Here is a 22,584-nt window from a genome sequence, read left to right on the forward strand (position 1 = left end):
AACATCAAGGCGCTGAGTCCTGAGCGTACCCTACCACCACAATCTTCTTCTCACTCATTCTGCGGAAGCTTGGTGACAAAGTGAATCAGAGTTTTCAGATGGGACCTGGTTCCCGTGGGTGTGCAGGCCGCTGTGAATGGATTCGGCGCCCGATCTGTCTCTGAGACTCCAGTGAGGTGAGTGAGTGAATGAAGGCACCGACACAAGACAGGTCCTCCTTTTGCCCTGAACCGCGTCGCTGCACAATCCTAGTAACTTCAATAGCACAATAGCTATTGAGGACTCCAACACACGACCGAGCTGCTGGGAAGAAGGTCCTCAACTCTCGCGGCTTGAAATATCTTATATCTCTCTTCTTAAGACCGCCATCTCTTCTACGCTGCTTCGCAAACCCCACTACACTGGCATCTCACCGTTACTCCTCTCACAGACAAGAAGAAGTAGTAATCAAAGAGTATCCGCTCGATTGCTTATCGGGCTGCTGTTTGGTGACTGTCCGCCGGTCATCTTGCAACACCATTCGTCGAAACGTCAGGTCAAGGCTAGTAGTTCAAGCTTGAGCGTTGTGCTTGGGCCACAGGCGAAAGTTTGTGTCCACCTCTGGCACTACTACTACGACCGTTATTCTCCTGTCCAACAGGTAAGCTACAGACGTCCCTCGGGCCTAAAGTGCCCAAACCAGGTGTTGCTTTTGGGCATCCCCATGCCTATAAGCTCGCCTGGCCGTTCCCCAACCATTCCCATAAACAGCGGCCGCGTCCCCTATCCCCCTTATTATTACTACTGCACACTTGGACTCCCAGACTCCGCAACCCAGCCGTGGCCGGGGGTGGTTTGCAACGCATGCACAGCACCAGCATGGATGGAATCATTCTTGCCCATCAAAAGCATCCCCTCCCCTGACCACCTGTCCTGTCCTGTCCTGTCCTGTCCTGTCCATCTTGCCCTTTCAACCCTGCAGCCGCATCATGTCGTCCTAATTGTTTGGGCCTCTGTTTGCTCCCCTTGCTTTTCTTTCTCTCCATATAACCTCCCAAATGCCCTTGTCAATGGATCTTTCGCGATCATGGCTGACCATGCATCGCCCACGCAGCTACCCAGCATGGTCCGCAAGCCCAGGGCTGTATGGCCTGGCCTGGTCAAGATGGGCATGTACCAGAAGCAGATAGCAGGCGATGGTATGTATTGGGTCCCTCTGCATTGGAGCGGCAGACTGAATGTGACTGACACCGTCCAGGTAATTGTCTCTTTGCATCTCTTTCTGATCAGCTCTACGGTACACCGGCCAGACATTCCGAAATCCGTGCAAACATCATCGAGCACATGCGTACCTTTCGGCCTCTCTTCGAGCACTACGTCCACAAGGATGACGTGCAGCAACGACGAATCCTGCGTTCGGCCAAATCGGCTGTCCATGAAGACAAGGGAGACGCGTTTGAAGAATACTTGACTCTCATGGCATGTAACGGCACCTACGGCGGGGAACCGGAATTGGTTGCTTTCTGTCAGGTCTACGATCAGGACGTCACGGTGCACCTACCACGCATCAAGAACTTCAACCGGGACTCTATATCATATACCAACGAACACCGAGAGTCCAGTGTTTCGTTGCCACCATTGCACATCTGCTACGGTGGGGATGAAGTCACCCGAGCACACTACGATTCAGCTCGGAGCCGAGACGGTTCTATCCCTAGAAGCCGGAACAGTCCTCTGATGAAACCTCAGGACAACACTTCAAATACACTTGCCAGTACTCCCTCTGGACCAGGCTTCATTCTTACCAACAGAACGATTCGCAATAGCAGATCCGATCTATCTTCGGAAGTGATGCAAGACATTCTTCAACGCAACAAGGAAAAGGTCGAGATCAGCCTATATCAAACCGGTGACAAATACCGTGCTAGAAGCCCTTCCGTGACTTCCTCACAACGCAGCTCCAGCTCCAAGCGATCATTGGATGACGATGGAGACTCCATCCGCTCCAGCAAGAGAGCCGACCGGAGAAAGAGCACTCGGCGACGTGCAGACATTACTGTGATTATCCCTGATGCGGACAGTGAGCCTTCTCCAAGTATCACCGGCGATTCCCTCCGTGCAGAGACGCCCCCAAGCACCCAGGCAACGGAAGTCTCCTCTGACAACACCCCTCCCGAAGACGAACGCGATATTGTCAAGACGGAGGGCGTTACGCTACACGACGAAAGTTACGACTCTGAGCCCGCTGCTCGTGCAGCAAAGGCTCGTGCGAATCCTCAGACCCGTACCTCCCTCAACGTTGTCACCAACGGAGCCCAAGGCTCGGACCCAACCACACCGAGGCACATGTCAGTTGCAGCGAGGCCAAAGTCAACATTACGAGCATAGCGTTCAAACGGAGTCTGGGTTGGGAACATTTGTTCATCTTGGCGAGGTGTTCTGCATAGCATGGATTTGCATAGTGATACCCCCAGCATAAGCGTCGGCGGGATATGGTTGAAATTCCAGGAACGGCCACGTCGGGGCCAGGCACCCGACACGAACTTGGGTCCTGACGATTTATGATAAAGACGGTCGTATTATAGAGAGACCGAAGCAGAACGAAACCAAGGAAGCTCCTTGGATCTTGCTTTTCATTTAGTTGACCCGCCTTGCTTTGCAATCATGCCGCAGGGCGGACCCAATCGAGTCTCTTAAAACGTTCAGCACCGGCATAGCGGACTGTGACTTTTCAAGATCTGGTTACTTTTGATAACTTAGGATGCAGTGTTGACCAGTGCAACAACTGCCGTGTAAACTTCACTGCAATGGCAGCTCTCAGAGACTGTCTTGGCATACGTCGGTGCTGCCACTGCACTGCACGGTGGATGTTACCTGTACTAGCTCTACAGTCCTAGTACGTCGTAGTAGTACACAGTAGGAAGAGAGCTGACCTCCCATTGTTCACGTCTGCAACCGCGTAATAGCAAGATTCGCTTTCCTTTCCGTCCAGCGCAGTCTTATATTTCACCTTCACGGTAGCCTCCCTATCTACGGTACTGGACAATCGGAGCATTCGCCACGTAGAACTCGAATCTCACGCTCAACATCCTGCAGTCACCTCGGGAGTCTCTACGAGGCCACCTCGCCCTCTAATCCTGCTTGCGACCTCATCGCGTTCCCATCACAGTCTGAACACAATGGACTTCTCCAACATCTTGTATGTGCGAGTGTCTTCGTGCTTTCGGACAGACCAGGCTAACACAGCACAATAGTCGGCTAGTCAATCTGGTGGTCGGCGGGATCATGGTTCTTGGAGGTAAGGACACTGGCCCTACACTGCGCGCAGATTTCACGGACACTGTACTGACATTCTTCGACATAGGGATCAGTCAATTCTTCCCCATCGGCTTGTCAGTCGCCTCCTTCCCACGGATCTCGTCTGGTTGCTGAACTTGGAAACAGTCGAAGTATTATTGTCGGCATCTACGTGATCATCTTTGGCCTTGGTATGAGCATGATTTCAGGAGCATGGGATCCCGGACACTGACTGTTGCAAAAAGCTGTCGCCGGGCTTGAATTGCTGCCTCAGGTCCCGCCATATGTTCCCCGATACGCCAGCTTCCTCTTCTCGTTCTTGGGGCGCGGCATCTGTTAGTGTCCCCTGTCCGACTGGCTACCCAGGAGTCTAACGCGATACAGTCTACATCTTTGTCGGTTGCATCATCCTTGAAGGGCACGTATTGCGCATCATCGCTGGGTCCATCGTCGGCGTCGTTGGCGTCGCTTACTGCGGGCTTGAATTCGCGCCTTCCATCGAACCTCCCAACAACATGCGCGACGCGGATGCTGGATGGGGTGCCGAACAAGTTTAAGCAGCTTCCCAGCCGCATGATCCTGCACTGCGCTGCGGCAAAAGCATGGCTCGTACCCAAACACAGCGATGGGGTTGTTGGATTCGGAGCCCGTGAATTCAAGGAGGATATGCTAACAGCATTCGATATGATCATTCAGTATGATCATTCAATTGAGAAGGTGTGGGTCTGCAACGGCGAGATAGGAGCGGCGCTGGGGATGGCGCACAGAAAAGAAGGTGTGTCGAAGGTCGTGCTTTAGGCATTGTCAACGATGCATCTGGCCTTGGGGTCCTTGAGATTCAGGAAAAGCCAGAGTACTAGGTGTTTAGTAGGTTATTCGAGGTGAGCAGGGGGTGAACAAAGCTGATCCTGTCTAACATGACGGCTCATGTTTTACAAAAAGGGGTCCTTGATCGAAGTCCCTGTCGAATGGGGACGTATCATCCGCGAGATCTCTTCTGTCATGGCATCTGTCTATAAAATTCCCGTACAAAAAGGCGACCCACGTGACGACATCACCCTTTCACGTGATTACCAAATCCACCATCCAATCAAAATTGAGATGTTTGATATTACGCCGGAAGGCTGCCTGGCGCGACACTTTCTCCACTTGACGCCTCATCAATCCAGCCTGTAAGATCTCTGTGCCGTCATTCCTCTCCCTCGTAGGAGTCTCCTGTCACTCAACCTCGATCCAGGCTCGCCATTTCTATTCCACCTGCTACTGAAAATCCCTCGAACCCTTTCTCGTTCCTCTGGAAAACACCTGGGATCTTTTGCTGTCATCCTGCACGCGTCAATCTCACCGCAGGGCAACACTCTTCACGCGATAGCCGTCCAAGACACCGTATCCTTCTCCTGTCAACACTCGCCAAGACGATTCAACCTACATATATTTGTTGATCCTCGGTCTACGATCCAGATCGTTGGTAGCGCGCGGTGCCACTCGAAAAGAAACGACTGTTGCCGAAATCGAGCCCCTTTTCCTGGCTATCTTCTCTCGCGCTGGATGGGGCTGGGGTTCTGCTAACAAGTAAGCCGGAAGTTGAGCAGGCATGTTGACCGTGCGTGCGATGGACGCCTTGCCACGTTCCGCATCATTCGGTTCGGAGAGAGAAAGTCTGATGCGGCAACCATCCGCTGAAGATCTTGACGCTGCTCGCCAACTTGTGTCCTCCGCTCGTGGAGAGCGTACTGGGTCACACATTGTTCATGACGGTCATCTGAGCGATACCGCCACCGACAGTGCTCGCCTGAATCAGCTAAGTCCGAGGGTCGAGTCTCATGACCGCCCGCGCTCAGCGAGTGAACTACCGGAGCAGAAGGAGGATATCAGTGGTCTTGGTCAAGTTTGCAGGTATGTATTCTACCGCTGCCTCAAAACGCTTCTGGGGACTGGAAGCCACTTTCTGTTCATGTCTCCTGTAATACCAGATGTGTTCACTAACAATGGTGTAGCAACTGTGGTACGACCAAGACCCCTTTGTGGCGGCGGTCCCCGGCTGGGACAACGATATGCAACGCTTGTGGGCTCTACCTAAAGACGCGCAATACTCCAAGACCCACGAATTTCAAACGTCCGAACCCAAGCACTTCTGCCGAGAGTCCTTACCAGGCAGACCGAACATCGCCAGCAGCTGCAACGTCTCCACCCCCGGGACAGACCCAAGTGCCAGGTATTCCTTACCGAGTACCAGAGCACACGCCAGGCTCCTGTCCCGGTGGTGGCAATTGTAACGGGGCGGGCGGTGCTGAAGGATGCGGAGGCTGCCCAGCATATAACAACAGAGTCGCAAGGTCTACCAACGCTTCCACCTTGATCAATTCGGCTTCCAATCCACCAGAGAGCGATCGGCAGAACAATACAGGTCCCGCCACCCCTAGTCAATCTGGTCCTACCGGTACGCCTGTGCCGCAGCCTCAGCCATCCACGGACAATGTGTCGCTAGTTGTCGCTTGTAAGAACTGTGGCACAACAGTGACTCCTCTCTGGCGGCGTGACGAACACGGGCATCCCATTTGCAATGCATGCGGTCTGTATCATAAGCTGCATGGGTCGCATCGGCCCGTACAAATGAAGAAGTCCACCATCAAGAGACGGAAACGAGTCGTGCCGGCATATCCAGACGTTTCTCGATCGGACGGCAATGCCTCGCAGAAAACGGTGTCGGCCTCCCCTGAACCAGTATCTCCTGAGCAAGACTATCATGATACCCTGGGCGATGAGTCGCCTGCGCCCAAAAGAAGACGGCCCCCACCAACCGTGGACTATACAGGCTATGTGCCTGGCCCGCCTGCAGGGGATGCTCCACGTAGTGCACAGCAACCTACTGAGGACTACACCGTGCAAGCCCGACTCGCGGCGGCTGCTGCAGAAGACATGCAACTTGACCCGTCATTAGCCGATACCGGCCGACGACAACAGGAGCCTACGCCGCGACTGAGTGAAGCTCCAGCTCCGGCTCCGGTTCCGGCTTCTACCGCTACTCCTGCAAACGTCGCCATTACCGAGTCCGAACGTGAACGAGATCGTGAGCACTGGCGATCCGAACGGCGGGCCCAGCTCATGCGAGAGGCCGAGATGATGCGGGCCGCACTGCGGGCGAAAGAGCGCGAGATCGATGACCTGACGTGAGAAACTCTACTTTGGCTGTTCAAGAAATGGGGGACGTGGTTGCGGCGGCGATTCCACATTCTGGGACTGCGGGACGCATTGAAGGTTAGGACGGGGCAGATTTCATTCGACACGTATCCATAGCGAGCAAGGCGCTCAGGGTGGGCATGTGCATTGGAAGACCGGAGCGTGTTTTTCGGGCTACATTATGATACTACATTTCTCTGCGCATAAGCGGCCTGTCATCCTCGGGGAGTTGCCATGAAAATAAAGTAGAAACGGGTGCTTTTCCGGCCGTTTGCCTAAAGAAGCTTATCTATCATTCCACTCCGGTCCCAGGCTGCAACCCCCGATTCGTCAGCGACAACTACAGGTACTACTAGTATGTGCTACTCTGTAAGAAGCCTAGTAGCAGACTGTCTTCGGAATTGATATAATGGCCATGATATGATGGATACTGAATCACTCGAGCAGCCAGCGACAGGGCATGCTCATAATCATAGTATTTAATCCCAAGACTGATCGTCCCTTTTTAGCCCCCGCCATCCGCCTGTCCTTGATAAATTCTTCACAAAAGTCATAGCGGTGCTGTTGGTCACAGTGGGCAGTCTCTTCAGCTAGTAATAGCCATATACTACATCAAACATCGGAGTGTTGTTTGGCTGAATGACTGGGCACACGAGGATGAAATCTGTGGTGATATCCTTGTCGCCTTGATGCAAAGTAAGTTGGGAGAATGGTCGTGATTGCTTTTTTGTTCCTCTCGTCCTCGTAGGTAGAGACGTCCCAGCCAGAAGGAATGGGCACTCGCAGGTTTTGATCATACACGTTGTAGCCTATGCCGACCGGGGGATACCTTTGAAGTTCGAGATTCCGCAGCGATCTGTAATCTTGGCCGGGCGCCACTCCGTCTTGAGCCCGATGCCCTCGTCCTGGGTGGTGGAAGCGTTTGCTGCATCTCTGTTGGAGTAGGGGATGTGATATTTCTCTGGCACATGGTCAATAGCATGTGTGCGAGAAGCCAGGGACGCTACATGGTCGTCGCCCTGCATAGTTCATGCCAAAGGCAGCCGATGTGTAATGGTTGCTTGACATGGACTTTCATACGCAGGATCAGCATCAGCATCAGCAGTAGTAGTAGTAGTTGTAGTTGTAGAAACAGTACCGCCGAGGTATCAGAGCTGGTGTTCTTCTTCAAGTCTGTCTGGTCTAAAACCAAAGTTTGATCAGCTCCTCGCTCACGGCGTTGGGAGTCATAATCCCATTCTCGGTGATCAAGGCAGAAATCAGGTTGGGCTGAGTGATCTCGACCATTCCCCCTTCTGTCGAAGAGATATCCGCCTGCGAGCTGGGACTGTGCGAGACGCCGTCCTCAAAGCGCAGAACATCCTGCTTGACGCCCAGCCGGGCCAGGTCGCTCGGCCCATAGCCCAGAGGGAAGTTGCGGACGAATTTATACGATTCAACCGCGACATGGAGCGGGATTGAGACGGATTTGGCGATCAAGGCCAGCTGATGCATGCCGAGCTCGGTGACGATGGACCCGTTTTCCAGAACAGCAGTGGCGCCCACAATGAATTGCGGCGGAGGAGCCGACGGAGCCAGTGAAGCCAATGCGTAGGTCAAGGCCTGCAGAGAGATAGTGGCGGTGGGGATGGAAAGTTCAGACAAGGCCGCGATGGACTTTGCTAGGCGCTCCGTCAGCCCCGTCGCGGGTAAGACGTAGATGACGTTGAAGAAGCGATTGCATTCGGCCGCGTGGGTCAGTAGGGCCTGCACGGCGCGACTGTAGCCGTAGGTGATGATGGTCGAGTCGTCCTTGATGAATGGGAGGGCGTGGTGCGCGATCTTCGGCCGCGCTTCATTGGCCCGTTTGACGAACAAGGACGAGTTGCTGAGGATGTGGTGGCGGAGAGTGGTGAAGTCGGAATTGGCGAGTGATGATGGTCGTTGTTGGAATGAGCTCACCAGGTATCGCTGGAACAGTTCTGTGCCGGCTGATAACGGGATCGGGTTGCGTTGCGACGCCAGTAGTTTGCTTGAATGCGTCGACAGCAGAGCCAGCGTCTCGGAGATGGTGGTCAGTGGGGTGTTGGCGAGCAGCGAAATCAGCGATTCTATCGCGGCGATGGGAGGAGTCATTGTCGCATCACTGTTGATCAAGTCGTTGTAGAAGGCTACGATGTCGAAGTCCGTCGAGGGAGAGGGATCGGATATCGGCTTGGGCGTGCTGGGCGGTGTCGAGAGAGATGATGCTGGAGGGGACAGAAATATGTTAGAAATCGTCTGGCTGGTGAGTGCTTTGGCTCTCCTTAGGAAGAGGCCTTGAAGGATGCTGTCCCAGACCAGTCTCCAGGTGACAGTTTCCATGTTTCTTTGCTCAAATGGACTTGACGGGGTTTTGAGTCACGCAATGCGAACAAGGTAGGGCGAATAAATATCATGACTTACTGGACGCCATCATCGTTGCTTTGTAGGACCAATTCCTTCAAGTCTGTGATACCATGAACTTAGACACTTGTACACATGGCCGGCTCGTATTGGATGCGGTCGTTGGCTGGGACTTGTGGCTGAGTGGACGTTGTTCGAATCGATCGATGGTCGTCGAAGAAGACTCAAGGCTCCACGGCGAGAGCCTCGTGAGAACAAGCTTGGCATCAGGGACTCTGATGTACGGAGGATCCAAAGTCAGACGCAAATTATACCGCGCACCAGTTCAAGACGAGGTGCAACTACAGGTCACGTGCCAGGCTTGTTACCTGGGCGACGTTGACAACACGATGCCACTAGATGAATCTCCAAACAACGGCATGTCTACTACCGAAATGCGTCCCGATCCAGTCTCAAGCAGGACTCACCTCCGCTCATCAGTTTGAGAAACGCCGTTATCATCTGCTCACTTACCTGCTATCAACATGGCTCAACAATACCGTACATCGCAGCAACAGCAGGGGCGCGTCAAGAAGAAGGAAGAAGACCCTGCTGATTTCATGCGACTGGTGTGTCGCGCCCTACCAATGCTCGCCCTCAATGGAACTAACATGTCGACAGTCCGAAAGAGAAATTGCATCATGCATCAGCGAAATGGGAATACCGTTCCAGCCCTCCGACCTCATGAAACCCAACCCGCAGGTCATCCAGATGGTTTTCGAACATCTCGGCGAACTTGTCATGAACGCGACCAGACAATCCCTTGACCCTGCCATGCGCGCAGCGGCGGAAGACGTGTGCGCCGAGTTTCCTGAGCTGGTGCCAGTTGAAACAAGGCTCTTGATGGGATTCTTCGTCCAATTGCGCACAATGTTAGAACAGTGCGGCATCAATGATTTCTCGTTCAACGACTTGGTACGACCGACCCACGACCGCCTAGTCAAGATCTTCTCATATACGATCAACTTTGTCCGATTTCGAGAGACGCATACGAGCGTGATAGACGAGAACTTTAACAAGGCAGAAAGCACCAAGGTCAGGATCGAGACGCTCTACACCGAAAATAAAGATATGGAGCAAAGACTAGAGGAGATGAAGCACAACAGAAAAGCAGTGGAGGCAGCTGTCAAGGAAAAGATGCGTCGAAACGATGAATTAAAGGCCCGTTTGCTCGAACTGCGTAAGGGGCAGGAAAGAGTGGCAGAGCAACTTGAACGAGCAAAGGCCGAGAAAACGCGGGCGCAGGCCACTTTGGAAGAGAAGACCGAACGACTTGTGAAAACGAGACAGGAGAGTGAGAAACTCAGGCCGTACGTGCTACAGAGTGCGGCCGCCTTACAGAATGCCCTGACAGAATTGTCGGACAACTTGTTGCGTGAAAAGAGCCAGATTGATCTTCTGGAGCGACGAGGTCGGGCGCTGCAGACCTCTGGAGACAGTTTCAATGTGGTGCAAAACGACATCCAAGCGTGTGTGAAAATTCTAGAGGAGATTGCGGTCGAACTGCAAAAGGAGGAAGAGGAAGATGCGAGAGCTGCTAAGAACAGGGACGCACTGGCCGAGCGGGGCAACAATGTCCGGGAGGTTGAGCAGAACGAGAAGCTTCTGCAGAGGCAGCTTAAGAAATGGGAAGAACGGACCGAAGAGCTGCGACGAAAGCACAGAGAACGAGACGAAGCCAACAAGGCCAAGATGGACGAGCTGCGAGACATTCAGAAACAGCTTCGGGACGAGAGAGCCGACAAGGGGCGAGAGATGGAGCGACGGAGGGTGCGCATCGAGCAGACTGAGAAGAAGGTAAGATTGGCGCCGTCACGATCCGTGGTCGTAGGGAACCATACTGACAATGACAACCTGCAGATGGCGGATCTCAAGGACAACATTGAAAACGAAGTCCATTCTGCCCACGAGGAGTACCTGAAACTCGAATCGCACATCAAACTGTACATTACGGAAATGGAGCAGAGCATATGAGTTGCCGGTGTTGCACCACGACAGACATGACGGCGTTGGGCAGGTTTGATCTGAGATACCCCGGCAAGGCGTTGTTTGCGATATGGGCGCCGCATCTCTAAATGTACATTGGATAGGCAGAAAAGGCGACTTATTCTTGTTCTTGTTCTTGTTCAGACAAGCATTTCATCTTCGGATTTTACACGTTTGTGCCGACGCAACTCTGGCCGAACCTGCTCGTTTGCTGAAACGGCGTGTCGAATTCGGAACCATCTTGATGCAAGAGTCATGACGGAAATGGAGCGCCGACCCCAACTACTCCCCCCTTCTCCTATCTTGATGGCTGCGCTGAGTAACTGGACGTCCGCCTGCCACAGCATCGGCCCACGGCTCGGGTTCGACGGGTCGCGAGCGTCCTTGCACTCGACGAGTTCCAGCCGTCGTTTCGCCCCATGCGCCGCAGATACCGCAGTCGCCAGGGTCTGCGAGAGCCCTTGCAGAGTAAACTCAGACGTGCCGTGGTGTAGCGCTAAGAGATTGAGGATGATCATCCGGCCATGGACAGCATTGCTAGAAGACTCGGCTGGTGAAGCTGAGGCCACTTCCGGGCAGTAGCTGGCGAGATACCCCCGGAGAACGGTCGTGGTTGGGCAGAAGACGAGGTTGCAGAACCGGCTCGCGTTCAATAACTGCAGGGTTGGTGTCAGAAGCATATGAATGCGTTCCGCGGGCAACATTTCACGGTTGCCTCCGTCTTGCGATTGAGTGGTGGGTGCCAGTTCCCGCTCATCATCGTGTCGGTGTTCAAGGGCAAGTGCAAGGGCCAGAACCTCGTCCAGAAAGTCTTCCCGAGTCGAGCATGTGATTATATCCGTGGAAACTTGGTGTTGCGACTTGACAATATCTTCGAGCAGGTCCAGCACATAGTCATGTTGAGTAGTAATGAAGTTCATGAGGTTGATGGAATCAAGGTGTGTGCTTGTGCGGCGACGTCTCAGCCATCACTGTTCACCAGTGGCGTTCCGAAGGAGGCAGCATAACGGTACTAGGCATACATGCTGTAGCTGTAGATGGACACGTCATCAAGATCAGGAACCTTCTTGTTGGAAGATACACGTGAGTGATCTTTAGATTCAGATTCAGCTTCGTTGAAGACGCAGTGCGCGGCAGTCAGGTCCATATCCACAGCCTGACACGTGACCGGATCGTCACGTGCCCTGCAGCTGCAAGGCTGAACCCTTGGCAGACCGTACGTGCAGTGACCTCAGGCTCGCCGGCAACTCGTGTTGATACTGACAGGTACCTACAGGACTATACTATCGTCTTCTCCCCGCTTCGTATAGTCGAGGGAATTGGTCCAGCCTTGCTTACCTCCTGAAAGTATTATAAACTCGGAGTCGGTGCTCACCCACGGCGACCTCGTCCCACGTCACCTCTGTCCTCATGTAGCACAACTAAGCGTGGTTACACAAGACTAAACACCCAACTTGAACATCAAGATGGAATCTGTCTCCCGCATCGCGTCCATGATGGACCCTGGTAAGTTCGAAATGGAATCATCCTGGCTCCAGTACGCTGACCCGAGCGAAGCGCGAGATTTGACCGTCGAAGCCGCTCAGGCGTTGGGGCTCGCGAAGGGCCTCGGGGGAGGAGGGTCATCCGGCCGAACCATCCCCTTTGCAAAGCTGAAGGCTCTCCTCGACAGTCGGAGTGACCGTGATCTCCTCGATGGTCTGAGGAAGGTTGTCTCTGTATGAGATCCCACTCTTAGCGGTCGCTATCGCTACGCTTAGCTAATTTGTCGTAGATGATCTATCAGAACAAACCATGTCTGCCATATTTCTCGTCAGTCGTCAAGAACGTCGCCAATCCAAATCTTGAGATCAAGAAGCTCGTCTACATCTACCTTCTCCACTATGCCGAAGCCGACCCTGACCTGGCTCTTCTTTCCGTCAACGCCATCCAGAAATCCCTTAGTGACCAGAACCCACAGGTCCGCGCTCTCGCCCTACGCACCATGTCAGGAATGAGAGTCCCGGTCATCAGTCAAATCGTCTCACTGGCCATCAAGCGAGGGGTTGGTGATATGAGTCCCCACGTGCGAAAAGCAGCTGCCCTCGCAATTCCGAAATGTTACAACTTGGACCCAAACACGCTACCTCAATTGCTCGATTATCTTTCCACGCTATTGGGCGACAGGCAGTATTTCGTGGTCGGACCCGCCGTCCAAGCCTTTCTGGAGATCTGTCCCGATCGTATCGATCTCATCCACAAGCATTACAAAAGCCTGGTCAAGAAACTTGTTGACATGGATGAGTGGAGTCAGCTGGCCACCTTGAGGCTTCTGCTCTTCTACTGCCGACGATGTTTCCCACAAAGGACCCGCAGAGTTACCAAAGTTAACAAGAAGGGGTTCTACGACGACGAGCCTGACGAGACGGTGGAGACAAATGAGGTTGTCCAGATCTTAGATCCCGACTTGGAGCTCTTCCTCAACGCCTGTAAACCTCTGCTTCGGAGTCGAAGTTCGGCGGTTGTTGCGTCTGTCACAAGCTGTTTCTTGTACCTGGGCACGTCCGAATACCTCCAGGAGGCAGTCGGGCCCTTGGTTGGTCTTATGCGTGGGCCTCCTGAAGTGGAGGAAGTGGCTCTGTGCAATATTGTGCTGGTGTCATTGTCAGCGCCAGACCTGTTCGTTCCTTATGCATCCCATTTCTTCATTCGAGCGCACGATCCGCCGCAAATATGGAGGTTGAAGATTGAACTGCTGACCCTGATATTCCCGCATGCGGCGTTACATCTCAAATCCATCATCCTAAGCGAACTTGAGCACTTCTCTCACGGTTCCGACATCGAACTCATTCGTGAGTCTGTGCGAGCAATTGGGCGATGTGCACAATCCGATCCCATCAACGCTCACCAATGTTTCCGGGTTTTGCTCAACCAGATATCTAGCTTCGACAATATTTTGGTGTCCGAGGTCCTTACCGTGGTGCGCCATCTTATTCAACAAGAACCCGCCTCCCACCGGAAGACCGTGGTGCGATTGGCAAGAAACTTGGACAGAACCTCCAGCCCAGAAGCGCGAGCTACAATCATCTGGTTGGTGGGCGAATTTGCGAGCCTCGACCCTGAGAACAACATCGCACCGGATGTGTTGCGGATCTTGGCCAAAGGGTTTGCTGATGAGAGCGAACCTGCAAAGCAACAGATTGTCCTGCTCGCTGCCAAGGTGTATTTGTTGTTTTTGCAAAGGGAGGGCGCTACATCTCCAGACAAAAACAATGATGCTAGAAAGATGGGGGATATTGAAGATGAGTCTTCTCGGAATTCCACTCTCGTCGATCATCCAATCTCCAAGTTGTGGAATTACGTGCAGCTCCTCGCCCGATATGACGTATCATACGACCTGCGTGATCGGGCTAGGCTGTTCAAGGCGCTCCTTGCCAATCCGCAGTCTACTCAACTTGCTGCTCTCCTTCTACTTGCTCCCAAACCAGTGCCTCACTCACCGTCGCCATCCGAGAGTCGGAAAGGATTGGTATTGGGGAGCACTACCTTGGTCCTTGGAAAAGATGTTGCAGGCATTCTCGGGCTGCCTGGCTACCGAGAACTGCCTGACTGGGTGGAAGCTGGACACGAGCCAGACCCGAAGCTGAGAGATGCGGTGGATGGTGGGGAAAAGGAAGAATATGTTTCACTCGGGGCGAGAAAGGGGACGACAGTGGCCGCGAGCCGAAGACTGGATGAGGCGGTCAAAGAGCAGGGGCTGGAGAAGGTTGTCGCCGCAGGCTCGACCAAGGCGCACTCGAAGCAAAGGACTCTGGATGACTGGCTCGCCGAGAGCGGAGAGGAAGAGGAAGAGACAGAGACAGAGACGGAGGAGGAAACGGACAGCGAAGAGATTGAGGAAGAAGAAAGCGAGGACGCCGAGACAGGTGAAGAGGAGAGCGAGGAGGAGGAGGAGGAGGAGGAGGAGGAAGAAGAAGAAGAGACGGCGATGAGGCAAGGGCTGATGAGCAAAGCATAGGGTCCTTGATGCACGTGTCCCTTCCCTCCGCCTCCGCTACCTGCAACACGCAATCAGGACAATGTCGCCAGTTTACTGGGAGCTTCTCATAGTCGAGTTGCTGATGAGTGCGCTCTGTTCCTCCGAGTCTGGGTAAAGTACTCAACACCCACGGACAAGTATTGTTGAACTCAAGCCTCCTGAAGAACACTGGCCGATTTTTCTCAGCTGTGTAGATCTGACGATGTGATTGTACTTTATACGTAAGTGCAGTCTATATCGAACCGTGTAGATATCCCATAATAATAGCATGGGATATGAAGCTGAGATAGATCATCATAATCCCGGTCGGACGTTCATTGAGCCGGCTTTGACCCCTGGCATGGCGGTCCGGTCCGGGCCGTGGCTCCTCTGTGTCCGACGATCATATCATACTCAGGTAGGTATCATATCATATCATATCTATCATCTATCATCCATCCTTACTGCGCATCACAGTATTACGTCTATGTGTCGAGTTTGGCCTTTATGCGTGCTAGTTTTGTTCTGTTTTCCGTCCATTGGTCTGCATTGGGTCGTCGTGGCCGAGACAGACAATCTTCGAAACCGACTGGGCGCCAAGCGACCTGACTTCTCAGATTAACACGGCTTGACGAGCCATACTAGTACGCGATGTGAATTGTGACACTTCTCTCCCAAATATGACCTATTCATCATCCACGTAGAATGGCCCGCAGCTGGTTCGAGACGGAAGACCCGCGTGATAGGAAAGGCAGAAAGAAAGAAGTCTTCCTCACAAGCGGGAGGTGGACTCGTTGAATGCGCAAGGTCAGACAGACTCAAGTCTCGCGTCGGAAGCCAACAACACAGAGACGGGGCACGATCATAGCATGAACACGCGCAGTCGTTGAAGGCCTCGACGGCGAACTCCCGCAAGAAAAGAAAGAAACTTTCAAAGCGTCAAAGCTCGAAATGGGCAGCCGGAGAACGAAATGAGTAACATAACAAGGCATCCGTTGGAGTAGTGCAGTGTGTTTCATTGGTATCGTAACTTCAGCTTGTAGGGGAGGCGCCTATGCTGTTTCGTGTTTGGAACTTAGGCAGCCAGCTAACCCTTCCCATGCTGTCCTTGTCGCTCTCCATCTCATATTGTCAAGTCTCCTGGGTCCTGCTCTAGACTCACATGTGATTCGTGCCTGTAAACATCCTCTTTCCCACGGCACGACAAGACCCCTTGAGCCCCAATGACCAGAGCCTTGGCCGTCCTTTGAAGAAGCTCCTTTTCCCCCGAGCCCGTTTTCAACCCATCCTCTACACTGTAAAGTCGTCAAGCCGGTGATGAAAACCGAAGACAATATCAAACTCCCAAACTCTGTCGCCTTTTGCTCGCCCGAACGAAGTCGTACCAGTGTTGGACTTGTAGAACGTCGAATCGACAAAACTCCACTCGCGCCATCCATGCGATATTAATACGAGAACGCTCAGATCCAAAGTCAAGTCGTCAACAAGGGGGAATATCGTCATCGCATCGTGTAATGCTCGGAATCAAGTACGGAAAAGGCCAAAAACCCGGGTAGTGAAAGGTTGGACGTAATGATAGAGCGCAGAAACACAGACGCAGCGGTCGTCTGGGAGGAGTGTTCGCTAGTTTGGGGTAGTGGTCCGCTGTTCGCCCACCTTGGGTTCGACAGGATTGTCGAAAGGTTGTTCCAAGGTGATGATGGCTTCTTGAAGACATCGGTCACATATCTGGTGATGACAATTGGGGCATTCTTGAACGCTATTTTCGAACCCCGTCTTGCATTCGTGACATATCGCTTGAGCGTTGGAGCAAGGTGGCCCTGGGAGGCCTTCGGCAGGATTGGGATCTGTCGCTTTTTGTCGCGGTTGTTTCTTCTTGGGTGGGTATCTCGGGCATTGAGCGCAGCGTCGGTGTTGGCACGCTGCGCAGACTTTGTCCGATCCAAAGGTGGTGGAGCAATTATGGCAGGTGTATCTGACCCTCATTCTAATGTTCTTCGCGACTCTCTCATAAGGTTGTTTGGGTCTCATGTCCCAGTCGGCCGCACTCAACTCGAGGTTGTATTTGGCAAAGATTGCCTGGACTCTGCTAAATCGCATTTGCGCTTCGTCTTGGGGGTCCGGCTGTGTAGTTGTAGGCGGGCCTGACGGTGCTTGTGTGGTCGGCTCAAAGGTGGCCGGAGATGCTTCGATGGTATCATCCACTTCAATCGGAGGTGGTTGCACAGTGGCAGCGGGTTGGCTGTCCGTATGTCAGAAACAGAACTTAACTAGTACTAGAAATTCCCGGATACTTACGACTTCGATCCCGGCTGAGGTTCAGATTCTCCGGGCGCGGAGGATTCAGTCGTGACGGCTGCTAGTGTTGTGGCAGTAGTAGCCTCTGGGGGACTTCTGGGTCGATCTTCGAAAATGTCTTTGACCCTTTGCCAGACCTTCATCAAGCCGTACCTTTCCCTCTTTGGTGCTTGGCTTTCCTCGGACTCCATCGGCGGGGAGAAGCAGAAGGCTTGAACGGTAGTGTCATAGAAGGGGAGAGTGCAATCAACGTGGACGCAAGAACGGAAAGAGGTCCTGATGGGCGTATGACGCGACGATTGGTTGTCGCCTGACCCAAGGAGATGGGTGTGGTGAAGAATGTCAGGTGTCAGATTGGCGGTGGGATCCCGGAGGCGTGGTTGCTTGTCAGGGTGTTCAGATCCTTGCTCACACCCAATTTGCCCACCATTGACTTCGTGAAGACGGGCTGCGACACTTGTGTCAAAGCAGAAGAATGTGAATCAAAATATGAAGAGTGTATGAGGAGAAGCACGGTAGACGCCCAACACAAAGCCTGGTCGTGTCTTGAGTAATATTTCCGGTGAGCCAATGGTTGTTGTTGGTTGCGCCCGTCCTCCGAAAGGTTCGCGTACTGGAAGATTGGCAGATCGTCCACGCCTGCGCAGGCCAGGCGCCGGGAAGTTCCCCGTCGTCAAAGGGTGGGCAGAGGTAGCGATCGTGATCTACACACTGGCAGATCAAGTGGTGATGAGGAGAGAGAGAGGAGGACGAGGACGAGGAGAAGATCGACGAGGAGCGAGACAGGTTGAATGAAGAGAAGAGGATGGTTGCGTGATTGATGGTTATGTGGAGATAAGAATGAAGACGAGCAGCACACGGGGCCCTGACTGATAATGAGCAAACAGTACGCTATAGCTGCTGCTGGCGATGCCGGTAATGCTCTGCTGCTGCCGGTTAACTACCTTAGGTAGTCTCCATTCTCATGGTCCCGATTCTGGTTGGTACAGTACTACGATAGAGCGTGAATTGATGCATTCATTGATAGAGTCGGAGTGGACATTAACAGTGCAGTGCAGCCAACCGGAACTTGAAGGCGGGCTGTTGGCTAAGCTCAGAGAGCCTCCCTAGCCTAGGAGCCTCGGCAAGACACTTTATCTTAGGTACCTGCCGTACACATTATTATTGGCCTCTAAGCTACGTTCCAGGTAAGAAAGAAGGATAAGGGGGAGTGCAGAAACCGAAATCCGCTGCCGGGACCAACAATAATTAGTGCCTGTGGTGCTGCCACTTGTCAACCAGCGGGATGGGTTCAGTGGTACCCACAGCACCAGCAGATGCAAGTGACGTAGACATCCAGAGGGCTAAGGAGGCTTAGGGAGGCTCTTTAGGCCGCGAAAGCCTGCGGCTACTACTACTCTAGGAGCACCTATTACTTCTGCTAGACTAGGTAAAGTAGGTATCTGGGGCGGACCCGGTAGGCATCCAGGGACTCGGAGGTGGCATCCAGGTGGGCTAAGGTTCTGAGGCTGTTATTCCTACCGAATTATCGCTAGCCCTAAGTCCGTGGGTAGCTAGGTGGTCATAGCCTAAGGACCTCAGGGCCCGGTTCTGAGGTTCCTTCTTAGGTACTTAATCTAGGTAGCTTTGGGGCAGGCTCCATTCCTCAACAGCCGGTACTGCAGCTATATTTTATAGACGGAGTGGTCGTACACGCCCCTCCAGTGTCCGGCTTTTGAAGATTCCGGTATATTATTTATCTGTTCAGAGAGAGTTCCTTGCAGTGTAGTGCCACGGATCTTTGAATTCGGTACTCCGTACTATAAGGTAATAACATTGAGTACCGGGAAATAGGTTAGGTACAATGTAGTAGCACGGCGCACAGGCAGTCTGTCTACCGCTAGTAGTACCAGGTAGTATCTTTGTTCCGACCGCTTGGCTGCTTCGTTCTTGAACTTGGTGTGTCATCTCTTATCTGGACGCCCAACAGAGCAGCACCTAAACCTCTTCAAGTTGGGTAGGTACTGTACACAGACATCGTTGCCATTATGCGTTGTCCTACATTGCATCCGGTCGTTCCAGTGCTGGCAGCTGCTTCGCATTCGTGCTGGTCAACCGCACTTCACGACTTCGATCCCAATTAGTCGTCTACCTATGCTACACCTCATCCTTGCCATGCCCAAAGACCACTCGAAGCAGATGCTCGCCCAGTAAGACGAGCCACCCATCATGAGTCTCACCCTCAGCAAGCGATGTCATGCCCCGGAAGAACGGCTCGGTCTGGCAGTGCGCCGTCTCATGCCCAGACTCCGCACCTATTCTTCGGCAACCAGGGGTGTTGGAGCGAACAGGCTAGCTGAAGATTCTCCAGTCTCGTTGTTGGCTCGCTGGCTACACAGGGATCCGTTCTCCTCCGTATCTTGGACCTGACAAGCTACAGTCACCCCCTGACCTCCACCACGTCCACGCTGGTTGCAAACCAACAATCATAAACATGGCGTCCATGCCGGCGGGTACCTCCACTCCACAGCTCCATCGGTTCGAGCAGCTATAGGTACGGACTTGGGTCGATTGCTCTTCACAATCTCGAATCGAACACAAACACAATCCCACCTCTCCGACGAGCAACCTCCTCTCCAGTATGGGTCGGCACATAGGCAAGACTAGGGCAAGATATTGCATTTATGGTCAAAGGTTACTGCTTCGCTAGGAGGAGGACGGCCTACCGTGCTTATGGGATTTGACAGTTCGGCATTTCCTTACCAGACGCTATCTCTATTACTGGAGTCGACCCGCGATCTCTGAACGGAGGCAGCACACCGGTCCAATCAGCAACAGAGATGAATCCCAAGCGACACACCAAGCGACACACCAAGCGACACACCAAGCGACACACCAAACGCCCACCACAGATACATACCTACCTACTCTTCATTCCGCAGGTCGGCGCCATCGTGAGGAACCCAGGAAAAGCCAACATAGACGTAAACTGTGACCTGAAAGAGCCAAGCTGTTTTGAAAGGTGGTGGGTGCACTGGCTGAAGAATGCCCAGTGCGCGAGATGGTGCTCTTCGCTTATCAGATAGGAGAGAGTCTCCATCGTGCTAAGGGGATCCGGAAGATATCAAGACCGGCTTGGATGTTGGCTCCTCCACCGTCCCAATCTCGCTCGCATCTGGTGAATTAAGATGCACAGCTTGATAGCGACGGCTGACACGATGCCTCGCTTTCACAACGGGAAGTGGGTGTCTTCACATCGCCAGTGGCTATCTCTGAACACACCTCAAACCGATGGTAGAGCACTACGGAGTCGCGTTTGCAATCACCATTCCGCCCTACCCTCAGTATGAGCGTTTGTCCTAGTAGGTCAAGCTGGCCTGACATATCGCTATCAATTCTAGCATGTCAATCTATCGGAGAGGCATCTTGCGGTCGGGCAGTAAGCCGAACCCTTCGAAAGCAGAGTGCGAGCTTCAGGATGACAGTTCGTGGATCGGGGATCGACCATGGTGCGTCTGCCACGCGACATTCAATACCCAGTCGGTACCCGTCCCCAGAAAGACAATTAAGGTCCCATCTCACTACATTATGGGGGATATGATTCGGCCGTCGGTGGAGAACGAAGATTCGAGATGGCTGTAACCAGGCCAAAGGTAGGGAAGCACCAGTCGTTCGTATGCCCTATCCAGGGATTTTGCTGCTTCACAATTTGGAAGCCTTAGGGACAAGCGTCAGGGGAGACTGCTCTCCCGCTCTCCAACCTTCCATGTCATGCAGATCGCGTGTCTTCCCATCTCCTCCCAGTCGTTGGGTGCGCCTCGAGTTATCTGGACGCCACCTCCAGGCATCCCGCAACATAGGATCCAACGATATGCCCTCCACCAGATCGGAGATATACTTGCCCATGACAGGCAGCATTTTAAACGCCATTCCCGAATCCCCTGTGGCCACGACCAAACGAGGATGTGCCGGGTGAACATCGAGCAACCAGTTGCGATCGGGGGTATCAGTACACCAACACACCTTTTCCGTGACGAAAGGTCTGTCCTTGAACTGCGGGATGGTCTTGGCCAGGAATTCTCGAATCTCCTTGCGCGACTGATTGGGAATGGAATCTCCAGGGTTTTGAGCGTGAGATCGCGGCTCACTGGTCTGCCGGCCGTCAGGTAATGTGACTTTGTGGGTGAAACCCGGGAATTCGTTGCAGATCTTGATCTGTCCCTCGGTGCTGGGTTCGAAGAAGAAGCCTAATGGCAGTCAACGTTAGTCCCTAGGAGGCAACAGCAAGGCGATGAGCAGACTCGCCTTCTTCCAGGTTCATCACCACAGGTATACTCTTGAATTGTTCGCACTCTTCGGGTGTAAGCTGGATATGAGCCAATGTCCAGCATTTGGCTTCCAGTTGGCCTTTGGTGTCCAGCAACGAATCACTCCAGGCGCCCGTGCAAAGCACCACACGATCTGCGAACCATCGGGTATCATCCTCGGCAATGATCCCGATGGTTTTGTTCTGGTCGTCCAGCAGCAGCGACTTCATGGTGGCTGATCTGCCTGAGGCGAAACGAACTCCAAGGCGTGCAGCCTCGTCTCCCATGATCTTGAGGGCATCTTTGGCATGAGCCCAACCGGCTCGGCTGTGGAAGAAACCTCTCCAGTTGGGCAGAGTGCCGTCGCGCATTTGAGGGACTAGGTGCTTGAAATCTTCCTTGGTTTCCAACCATCGCACGTTGTCGCCTTCGCCGCAATCCACCCAGCCTTGATAAGCCCAGCGACAATAATCGACGGGGTCGTCGTTGGTCGCCGCCGTGATCAACCCGACCTCGTGCCATACGGATTCGAACAATGGTTCTCTCCATCCAGCCAGCGCTTCACGGCTGACTCGGGCGGTGAGTGGCGTGTCATTGCGCATGCCGATGATTTTGTTGATGTCGTACCCGGCCGAGTCGGGGGATGGGTAGGGATAACGATCGAGACATTGAATGTTTGTGAATCCACGCCGGGCCAGATGGACGGCTGTACTGAGACCGAACGTGCCGGTCCCTACAATTAGGATGGAGGCGTCTTTTGGTAAGTATCCCATTTTATTTTGGTCTTTTCCGATTTTCCCCTTGTCCTTTTTGGTAGCTCTCTTGCCGGTGCTTGAAGAATCGGGATCCAAAACAATGATTATATGGTCCAGCCTCCTCGGATGTGTTGGGGAACAAGAATTGAAAGAATGGTCACCGTCCTCCCCGCGTGAGACGAAGAGAAGGCGTGCAGGTGAAACTGATGCCGAATGGTGCACCAGAAAGCGGGTCGACCGGGGCTGGTCACGCCAGGGCAACAGTGGTCTTGGAAAGCACACCTGGACTGGACTCACCAGATGGCTCTTGATATCCCCAGGCTGAATGTTGCACCGATCAGATCAGTGACCGGATAAAGAGGTCGAGTGCGTGATGCCAGATACAGCTGACAAAGATAAGGCG

The 22,584-nt window shown here is 53.3% G+C and overlaps 9 protein-coding genes across 9 annotated transcripts; 5 read left to right on the forward strand and 4 right to left on the reverse strand.

The window, feature by feature from the left end:
* Positions 1–1,066: 1,066 nt before the first annotated feature.
* A1O1_02919 (uncharacterized protein) lies at positions 1,067–2,367 on the forward strand (the record flags this gene model as incomplete). Its single annotated transcript, XM_007723827.1, has 2 exons — positions 1,067–1,178; positions 1,238–2,367. 2 exons carry the CDS (start codon positions 1,067–1,069, stop codon positions 2,365–2,367), a joined length of 1,242 nt encoding a protein of 413 aa, XP_007722017.1.
* A 791-nt stretch (positions 2,368–3,158) lies between these two features.
* A1O1_02920 (uncharacterized protein) lies at positions 3,159–3,833 on the forward strand (the record flags this gene model as incomplete). Its single annotated transcript, XM_007723828.1, has 6 exons — positions 3,159–3,178; positions 3,234–3,277; positions 3,344–3,371; positions 3,424–3,467; positions 3,522–3,611; positions 3,661–3,833. 6 exons carry the CDS (start codon positions 3,159–3,161, stop codon positions 3,831–3,833), a joined length of 399 nt encoding a protein of 132 aa, XP_007722018.1.
* A 1,037-nt stretch (positions 3,834–4,870) lies between these two features.
* A1O1_02921 (GATA-binding protein, other eukaryote) lies at positions 4,871–6,450 on the forward strand (the record flags this gene model as incomplete). The annotated part of the gene is made up of 2 exons (XM_007723829.1): positions 4,871–5,172; positions 5,274–6,450. The coding sequence occupies 2 exons, from the start codon at positions 4,871–4,873 to the stop codon at positions 6,448–6,450; spliced, it is 1,479 nt and encodes a 492-aa protein (XP_007722019.1).
* A 1,188-nt stretch (positions 6,451–7,638) lies between these two features.
* A1O1_02922 (uncharacterized protein) lies at positions 7,639–8,799 on the reverse strand (the record flags this gene model as incomplete). The annotated part of the gene is made up of 1 exon (XM_007723830.1): positions 7,639–8,799. One exon carries the CDS (start codon positions 8,797–8,799, stop codon positions 7,639–7,641), a length of 1,161 nt encoding a protein of 386 aa, XP_007722020.1.
* Positions 8,800–9,344: 545 nt separating this feature from the next.
* A1O1_02923 (kinetochore protein nuf2) lies at positions 9,345–10,833 on the forward strand (the record flags this gene model as incomplete). The annotated part of the gene is made up of 3 exons (XM_007723831.1): positions 9,345–9,428; positions 9,481–10,656; positions 10,720–10,833. 3 exons carry the CDS (start codon positions 9,345–9,347, stop codon positions 10,831–10,833), a joined length of 1,374 nt encoding a protein of 457 aa, XP_007722021.1.
* Positions 10,834–10,985: 152 nt separating this feature from the next.
* On the reverse strand, positions 10,986–11,765 carry A1O1_02924 (uncharacterized protein; the record flags this gene model as incomplete). Its single annotated transcript, XM_007723832.1, has 1 exon — positions 10,986–11,765. One exon carries the CDS (start codon positions 11,763–11,765, stop codon positions 10,986–10,988), a length of 780 nt encoding a protein of 259 aa, XP_007722022.1.
* A 546-nt stretch (positions 11,766–12,311) lies between these two features.
* A1O1_02925 (uncharacterized protein) lies at positions 12,312–14,842 on the forward strand (the record flags this gene model as incomplete). The annotated part of the gene is made up of 3 exons (XM_007723833.1): positions 12,312–12,351; positions 12,403–12,563; positions 12,620–14,842. 3 exons carry the CDS (start codon positions 12,312–12,314, stop codon positions 14,840–14,842), a joined length of 2,424 nt encoding a protein of 807 aa, XP_007722023.1.
* A 1,623-nt stretch (positions 14,843–16,465) lies between these two features.
* Positions 16,466–17,331, reverse strand: A1O1_02926 (uncharacterized protein; the record flags this gene model as incomplete). Its single annotated transcript, XM_007723834.1, has 2 exons — positions 16,466–17,084; positions 17,141–17,331. 2 exons carry the CDS (start codon positions 17,329–17,331, stop codon positions 16,466–16,468), a joined length of 810 nt encoding a protein of 269 aa, XP_007722024.1.
* A 3,490-nt stretch (positions 17,332–20,821) lies between these two features.
* On the reverse strand, positions 20,822–22,199 carry A1O1_02927 (uncharacterized protein; the record flags this gene model as incomplete). The annotated part of the gene is made up of 2 exons (XM_007723835.1): positions 20,822–21,347; positions 21,421–22,199. 2 exons carry the CDS (start codon positions 22,197–22,199, stop codon positions 20,822–20,824), a joined length of 1,305 nt encoding a protein of 434 aa, XP_007722025.1.
* Positions 22,200–22,584: the final 385 nt, after the last annotated feature.

Source organism: Capronia coronata, assembly GCF_000585585.1.
Source record: "Capronia coronata CBS 617.96 chromosome Unknown acBCG-supercont1.2, whole genome shotgun sequence".
In the NCBI taxonomy this organism is placed as follows: Eukaryota; Fungi; Ascomycota; class Eurotiomycetes; order Chaetothyriales; family Herpotrichiellaceae; genus Capronia; species Capronia coronata.